The sequence below is a fragment of a genome, unplaced genomic scaffold, assembly GCF_019419815.1.
Source record: "Pyrus x bretschneideri cultivar Hongxiangsu unplaced genomic scaffold, Pyrus_bretschneideri_v1 Contig2, whole genome shotgun sequence".
In the NCBI taxonomy this organism is placed as follows: domain Eukaryota; kingdom Viridiplantae; phylum Streptophyta; class Magnoliopsida; order Rosales; family Rosaceae; genus Pyrus; species Pyrus x bretschneideri.
Window position 1 is genome coordinate 4028025 of NW_025999501.1, and position 9296 is coordinate 4037320.

At 35.6% G+C, this 9296-nt stretch overlaps 1 protein-coding gene across 1 annotated transcript; it reads right to left on the bottom strand.

The window, feature by feature from the left end:
* Positions 1-869: 869 nt before the first annotated feature.
* LOC103962272 (queuine tRNA-ribosyltransferase catalytic subunit 1) lies at positions 870-8606 on the bottom strand. Its single transcript, XM_048582931.1, is given in 16 exon segments — positions 870-1295; positions 1751-1778; positions 2002-2048; positions 2153-2254; positions 2348-2419; positions 3228-3338; positions 3426-3531; positions 4342-4369; positions 4372-4382; positions 4521-4587; positions 5132-5252; positions 5590-5646; positions 6619-6669; positions 7316-7494; positions 7900-7993; positions 8241-8606. Coding segments are annotated over 16 exon segments (1194 nt in total). The 5' UTR covers positions 8259-8606; the 3' UTR covers positions 870-1193.
* Positions 8607-9296: the final 690 nt, after the last annotated feature.

The following is a 9296-nucleotide window of genomic DNA, read 5'->3' on the forward strand; positions in this document are numbered from 1 at the left end:
TTTTTTTTTCTTTTTTTTTTGAGAAATTGGCCATTATCCTATAATTTCAAAAGTGTTTAGCTGAAATGGAAATATAGACACGAACAACAATATAGACAACATATTGATAGGATGAAATGTCTCAATTACCCCTTTCTATAATGGTCAATTTCCCTAGTTTTTTTTTTTTTTTTTTTTTTTTGAAATGCACATCCTTCTTAGGGCTAACTCGATAATGTCATTTAGTGTTAGGTTCTTCATCCTAAATGTTAAATTGAAACTGTTTAGTCATTTAAAATTTTAAAGCGTAAAGAAAAAACATTTGATTGAATATAAGTGAAAGAAAAATATGGATAAGAAAATGGACGCAAGCCATGGCTTTAATTATCCAACAGTTGCTCAACATCTGTTGGCTATGGGGAGCACCCATTAAAGGAGAGGAAGGCACATTCATTCTCTCAGTTTCAATGGATTTAGGTAGAGGACAATGGGTAGGTTTCCCTTAAAGTCTGATCTGGTTGCCTTGCAGGTTGGGTTCTGCCATAACATGCCAACAAGATTCCTGTGACACTTCATTGTCAGGTAAGGGCACTTGGTCCAAATCTCCTTGGCAAAGAGAGTTAGAATTTAAATTTCAATAGAATGATATGAATTCCAGCCTTTTTGTTTGAGGCTCATTCCATTCCTACATGGAATGCATCTATGCGGTACCAATCAAGCTGCCTCCTGTTTGGATAAATAGTAGTGCATGCAGTGCTGAGTAGTACGCCCAATGACATTTCTAAGTAAGTTTCTTCATTAGACTGTTCACTGCATGTGAAATGGTATTAAAATGAGAAAGGATCACTAACTGTGTCGGTATTAATTGGGCATTTTAAATTTAATAAAGCTTTAGTACTTTAACTGCATTTGATTTCATATTGTTTTAAGTTACAAGAAGTGAAGACAGGGAACAAAAATGGAAAGGTAATCTTTGTTAGGTGCTATTCTAAAACAAATTTCCAGCACTCTAAATCTTGCAGTTTTTAGCTGCTCTGTGTTTGACCAATTAGTTAAGACAAAATTGGAGGAGATCATCCTGTAATTTCTAGTGAAACAAATCAAGGGCAAACAATTTTACGCCTCCCTTACCTAGTTTACCCTTCTTCTATGTCAACCTCTTCTCTAGCAAAATTTGATTAAGCCGAACCTGTGTGCGCTGTAAATTCCTACTTCTAATCTTGGGACGATGAAAATGGAGTGCAGCAGGAAGAAATATCGATTCCAGCAACCTCCATGGCATCACACACCCACTCGGGCACATCACCTTTCGGAAACTACAAGACAATAAGATGCGACACATTTCAAAAATATGTGGTAGGTATTGCGCATGGGGGAAACAAAAGCATGAGGCTCTCTAAGCAAACAATAACAGAGAAGAAATGAGAGAATCGTTGTATACACAATCGTTTTATACCAATGGCAGATGGCATAGTAGACAACTAGAAGAGAGTAGTGATTCTGAAAATGGTTGGTGCAATATCGTTTTTTAACTTTTCCTTTTAAGATTATTTGCAAGAACATTCGATTTTTGTTAGAAACACTATATGGAGATTACAATAATTTTGGCTAATTACATTATCGTTTATAAAATATATAATTTTCAACTTCTCCTCGAGGATGATTATATGAATGCTAAATGTTGGGTGCACCAGGAATATGTTGAGAGAGAGAGAGATTGAAAATTTGGACAAGTGGATATAAAAAGATGAAGGGCGAGTAAAGAAAATACCATTTGTTGCAGAAAGTTGCATACAAACCTGCAACCAAAAAAGTAAAACAAAAATATAAAAGGGTTACTCTAGCAACAAGAAGAACAAGTGAGAAATTCAATTGAAAAAAAATATAGGCAAAATGACAGTTATGCATATTAACATCTTGCCGGGGAAATAACTTCGACAGATAATAAAATTAATGACGGTAAGTATATCACACAACAAATAAAGACCACGGTTAAGAAGGGTAAAGCAAAGGCAAACATACTCTGGAAACCTTCCTTCGATTATTGAAGAGTGCAGATTTCTACTTAGCTGCATTTAAAAAGGGAAACAAGAGCGGGCGGGAGAGTTTAAGTTATATATTGTATATGAAAAAATTTATGGGAAAATAAACTATAAGTACTTTGTGTTCTAACCTTCATCATGTAATATAAATTGTGATATGATAGAAGCTGAGATCCCATAGCATCTTTTGTAACCAGGCAATGAATGTAAGCTCTAGTATAATTTTTGCAGACCTACATTTGAAGAAATTGAATGAAGCAGTTATGCATCCTTAATCAACTTCCGTATTAGTATTTCACACAAAAGATTGGCCCATTTATGCGTACCATACAATCACATGTAGGATCAACAGGACGGGTATCTTCAGCCATCGCCTTGTGTTTGAGTTTCAGCACTCCCTGATATAAACATCACATAAGAAATTTTTCCTACGGTTGAGCTATGCATCCACATATCAACAGAAAATTTAGTCCGCTTTATACCGTATAGAGGCGCCTAATAAAAGTACACTTGATTGGAAATATCCGCATGAACGTTGCATTACACAGTTCTAAGTGCATTAGCAAACATGAAACAGTAGCTGGAAAGCTTTGAAAAAACACCAACTTGTTTCAAGCATGAGCACTATAAAGTACAAAGTTCGTTCAGAAGTTTTGAAAGAAGTAAGCGTATTTGTCACATTCATATAATAACAAATTTTAAAACAATCAGCTTTAGCTGATAGAACAAGAAGCAAGCATCCAAGCAAAATCAAAATTTGTATCTAATAAGAAATTATTCCTCCATTCTAATTAAGAAAGAAACAACAAGACTACATGAAGTTCAGAATTCAAACTAATAATCCTGACCAAACAACCACACTTAGTTGCAAACTTGACGGCATCATCAATCCAACGGTTATTTACTGAAGTGTTCAAATATATAAATCGTTCATATAAAAATCTTTAGTACACATACACACACGCATAGAGGGGCTCTTGTAAGCACATAAAATAAATAACTAATTTTTTGGGTGTATTCATTCTCTCTAGTAAGCAACTAAAATAAATAACTAATCATCCTGATGAAAGGAGTATTTAAATCATATAGATGTAATGGTTCAAGATTAGCTACTTATGACGATAACCAATAACAACAGTCGGACGGAATACATAAATATATCCAATAAAAATGTAAACATGTAGATTACAATGTTTAAGTAATCACCTCGGGTACAAGAGCTGTACCAAAGCGAGCAGTACGTGTAGGATAAACGCAGTCATACATATCAGCACCTAGAGCACTGCAAACTACAATATCCAGCGGATAACCAACACCCTGAAAGATGTGCAAGAAATATCATGACTTAGGAAACATAAAAGAAAGACCTAAAGGAAAGTAGTTAAAACGACAAGTCTACAGCACCATAACGTATCGTGGTTTCTCCTCAGGCAATGCAGCAGTGCACTGTGCAACCACACGCCAAAATGAATCCTTACTTTCACCGCCAGCAAGACCGCCAATAGCATAGCTGTCACAGAAGAAAACTTTGTCAACAAGAAAACTTCAGCTGCTATTAGTAGTTACCCACGCCACCAATATGAAACAGAAGTGCATGTGTAGTAGTATTGCAAAATTTTCCCTTCAGTGGAAAATTTTCCAAATCCAGTTAACCTATTAAAATAAGTGAAAACAAGTTGCTAATTCCACAGAGGTCTGAACCAATAAAGTTGAAATTAAGGAACTATACAGAAAAGTTCTTTTTCCCGTTGGAAAGAAAATAAGAGTTTTTAATTTTTTCTTCCACACTTGAAGTACACTCCAAAATATAATTAATAAGCTTTAGCTTTCCAAGAGACTAACATAAATGATTAAAATTTTAAATATGCAGGATATTTATGGTGTTTTTGTACCGCAGGCTGCGCTTATTATCTTTTCTTTTTTCTTGATACAAACGGTATTGGAGAAGAAGGAATCGAACTCGGGACCTCAGGTGCAAGAAGATTCTCTATGTGTGGCATCATAGTTCATTTTTACATACAAGACGCATTGTTACTATTTTATTATGGCATTTGACTACAATGCTTGCGTGTATTCAACACAATCACCACCCTACGGTCAGATGATGATTGTATTATATACATATATTCACATGAATTATACCTGACCGTCAAATGGTGATTAAATTAAAAACATGTAAGTATTGTAGCCAGTCCCTTTATTATAAGCTATATTACAAATTCAACAATTATCGTTATTGGTTAACTTCAAAAACTAGAATGGGATATCAATGTGTTGGATACAGCAACCTAGAACAAATCAGCCACCAAAGAGCACATACCCGGGTAAATTTCGATTCACCAAGCCCTAACACATATATCTCTGTTCACAAGTCATGGCATAAAGCAATTTGTTAGTTGTTACAGAGATATTATTAGTATAAGGAACAGAGTAATAACAAAGAAATGCACTAAACAATCAACATAAAGCAGGAAGATTACAGGTTCAGTTGAAGTTCACCTTAGTACAGGATCTAAGCCACCTTGTACAATACCAAATAAGTTCTGCTCCGTTGGTCTCTTGTGAGCTGTTATTAAAGCAATGCAGATATAAGAACAATGCTGACCAGCTGACTCGAAAGCATAAAATGGAGAACAAATAATATGCAATAAACATCACAAAAGGATAACAAATGAAGCTAGGGCAATAAAACAAAAGAGGTGCGCACAATCTAAGACTGTATACACCTATTATGGATGACTTGGCGATCTAAGGAACCGAAGAAGAAACAGCTCCACAAAGATAACTATTCAAATGGTTGGGATGTAAGCATAACATATCGTATAAATCTACTATGAGAAATTTGCCTAGTCATGACGTTGTAAATGTAAGAAACTCGCTATTAACAATTAAATTGGACCATCAGAACAGGCTTTCACCTAATTGAATAAACATAGCACTGCACAGTAGCTCTAAAGCCCAAGGATGAATCTTCTAGGAATCTAGGCCCTTATGGCAGATTTTCAGCATAGCCTTATCACACTGAGTTGATTATATATGAGTAAACATATACACATCATGCATATACATATACAAGAAACACCAGTGATCATCACTACAACATATTTCACCTTCAATGCATCTATCTATCCATCGTATAGTGCGATACATAGCCTCCTCAACTCTTGGACCGGTGATGGTGGTTTTGACTACATCATCGAGGGCCATAATAATATCTGCACCAATTCTGTTCTGCACGGATCATTGAAGGTGCGTAAGGAAGGTAGAGGGAAGCACTTAATGAGATCTATGAATTGAAGTATTAACTAACAGAAGTTTACTAGTACCGAAATATTATGTTACTGTAACAAGTTCTATGATGGGTTTTTTTCTAAAAGTTTGTTCTATTTTGCTTTCTCTTCTTTCTATAATTCCATCTCTTAGTGCTACATTGATATCATTATGACATCTCTATGCAGGACATTCAATGGCATAGTATGCCTCAAAGACACCCGGTGATAAGACCTTGCTAATTAACCCAAAAATTGCCCCCAGATAACTAAAACCAAAATGAAATAGATGTACATACTTGGATTTGAATTGACTCCTCAGGTGTCAAGAGCATTGGCTTTCCATCAACTGGTGACTGAAGTAGGCGAATAACCAGTTATGGTCCTTATGGACAAACGCAAAATAACAATATTCTTGAATACACATAATAAAACAGCACGAATCATATAAGTACAAAATGAAAAAAAAAAGTAACATAGCATTGACAATAAACAAAGAGTTGATTTTTAAATAGAATAAATGACAACGCCCACCTATGCAAAATAAGATGCAAAAATATAAGAAATGAATTTTTAAAGTTTGATACTCAACATTTTTCCAAAGTATGAAATGATTATTGTAATCTACGAAAGATGAAGATAAATATATGTTCATTGGCAAAACAAAATGATATCCGCTTATTACCGTCTCCATCAACCCCCCACCCCACATTTCCAATAAAATATAGCATTATGGACCACACAAAGTATTTACATCACTCACTCTTTTCCTAACAATTGAAAAGTTACTTCAATGCAATTGTTTAGAAAGTTTATAATGACATATTGGCCCTTAAGACTGGGGCAGGTGGCTGAAACGATAATCAAGTCACTAATAATTAAGAGCAAAAAAGGTTAATCATAGAGGTATCTCCATGCCCTCAGCTGTTCTGTTCGGTTCTCTCCAAGTACACCAAACCAAACATGAACAACATCACCCTTCTTTCCCCATGTCCACCATTGCATTTGGCCACTATGACTCACATATATTTGATATTCGGAATGCAATCAAAAGTAGAAATAATCGGTGACAGTAACTCTTTCACTGCACAAAGGTGGCTTTGTTCATCCCAACAAATATCTAAATTTCATTTCAAATCAATCAAATTCGGTGATTTATGTTTCTCCTTTCATTCATGGAAGAAGATACTGGAGACAACTTGTTGGTGATTGTAAAATTTTGACAGAGCTTGATCCGGTGACCCATAATAGCTCAACATGAGTGAATTACACAATCATTATTCAGCAACACCCAAGCTACAAAATACACTGACAAAATAAGAGATTACCTGAAATGTTACACCTTCTTCGGTGATGTCAGCTAAATGCAATAATGATACCTGAAAACACAAAATGAATTGTAAGAGTTCACTGCATACATTATTACTGATGCAGAAAAAAAGAGTCCACAAAAACAGCACACTAGCCAACAAAACAACCATAGCCAATAGCATGAGTTCGTCAATCAAAGCTTAGAAGAATTATCAAAAACTGGCCTACACATTATGAACGAAAGCCCGTTCTACTTCCAGCATAGCATACAATAGAAAAAGTAAGTTGGCTAGTAACCATATCTCTATTTAAAAACACCATCTTTGATATGTCAAGTAATTTATTAACAAAGTACAGTAAGCAAGCAAGCAAGTCATTGGAACAGGTAGATACTGACATGTTCCATGCCTCCTGGACAAATGCAACATACTTAAATAAGGGAAAGCTTAACTATGGTAACATAAAGTTCAATATAACTAATAAGAATCATAAATTAGCGGCAAACCTGGATAATGAGAATGGAAAAGAGGGAGGGGGAAGAGGCGGAAGGATTAGATAATAAATTCATCAAAATGCACAAGCATCCATTGGACGTGTTGCATAAGTAGTTCCAGATGGATTTGTCTTTCAATAGTACATCAACAAAACTATATATGTGGAAACAATTAAATTAAATCAATATGTAACATATATGTAATACTGAGGTAAACCAACCATCTGAAAGCCACCAGAATCAGTAAGCAATGCTCTTGGCCAGTTCATAAATTTGTGGAGACCTCCCAACTCATCAAGAAGCTCGGAGGTTGGACGAAGTGCCAAATGATACGTATTCCCAAGTATTATTTGAGCACCAATATCTTCAAGCTGTTCAGTTGTCAACCCTTTTATAGTTCCTGAAACCAAGAAAACCTCATCCATATCATTGATTACTCCATACAACAAAGCCAAGGGCATACATGAATGTTGTTCATATATGCACATCAACATCTAATATGAACAAAGAAAAAATTATCAACCCATTGAATATTGGACAATAGAAGTGAAAATGAATGTGTGTGTTCACACACGTTTGAAGATTTTACACACAATGCACATACTAATAATGTTTTATAAATGTCAGCACCTAAAGCTAGCCCACAAAAATATGTTCCTGAGGCAACAAATCCTCGATACCTGAGTCGTTTACATACCAAATACCAATTGAATTGAAAGCTAATTAGCTCAGATGAAAGATTAATTTACTCATGAGGAATAGCTTCTATTTAGTACCAAAATGTACTGAAATTTAAAGCAATAACCTTGCGTTCCAACGGGCATGAAAAGCGGTGTCTGGCACACGAAGTGAGGCAGGGTCAGTCTAGCTGCACGAGCACGGTTAAACCTCCCCAAAACCTGAAGTACAAAACAGAGAAAACAAACTTCCCACATCAATAAACAGAAACAACCCAACGAACCAACAAACATTGTACCGATTTCGAATGAATGGAGATAAAGAGCTTATCGATTTTTATCCATTCATATTCCTATGCAAAATACAAAATAAAAGGTGCCTTTTGGGGGCGAGAAAGTTCAAAACTTTAAATTTATAAGAATTAGAAAAAATAGTTAGAGAAACCATGGTCCTGGATTTCAAACCCACCTCGAAACGAAGTGCCATTGGGGAAGAATTTATCAATGAGGGAAGCAGCTTTATGGCGGTTTAGTAAACCCAAAACCTTAACTTGTGATGTATTGACCGTAGAGAGTGACCCAGAGAATACAAAAGCAAGAAGAAGAAGAAGAAGAGAGTTGAAATATGAGGCAGAGTATAAGGGCAGCGAGCTGTGGTGCTTTGTGTGCCGCTGCCGGTTTGCGGTGTTCTGTTATCTGTTTCAGTTTTGAGTCTTGGAAAGCCGCGGGCGGCGGGGATTCTGAATTTATATAGGATTGAAGGGCGGGTCTTGCGCTCAAGTTTGACGTTTGCGCGCGCGTACTCGTACTCGTACCATTTTGCGTTTTCCGTGATTTTTTTCTCCTCCTTTTTCCTTTTCTTTTTCTTCTTCGCCTTTTAAAGTAGATTTGGGTGTTTGCATTTTGGATTTTGGTCTTTTGAATTTTGATTTGGGTTCACATTGGGTCAAGTGTTGGGGATCTAAATCCTTGGACTTGCATTGACCACCTCCTTTAAAAATCTCCACTTAGCTCTGCATAGCCCTTGTTTACGCTCTAGACTATTGACTATCGCTCTAAATAGTCCCCGGACATTTAAAAATTAAGAAAATAAGGTTAGATCCACTTAGAGGTCCGCCTAGCCTGTCTAGGTTGCGACTATGGCTGAGATGAAAAATTGATAACCTTCATTTTGCATTTTATTTTGTCAATAAAATGTAAGAGATTTATTGAATACTTTGACAAACACTCATTATAGGTTTGTTCCTCATGTTTTCAATATGTTATGATACTTTATAATATATATGTCATTTTATTTTGCAATTTACGTATCCCAATACAATTATGTGTTTTTTTAAGTATATATATGCATTTCTTTAAACAATATTTAATAAATTTACCTAAATCTGCTGCCACCTGACTAATGCCTAGCATTTTTTAGAACCTTAAAAAAAAAAAAAAAAAAAAAATCCTTGGACTTGGAGTAATCCCAAGTGACTAGGGAGTGTTTATGCCCGAACATAGGTGACGCTTTACTGCAGTTGTG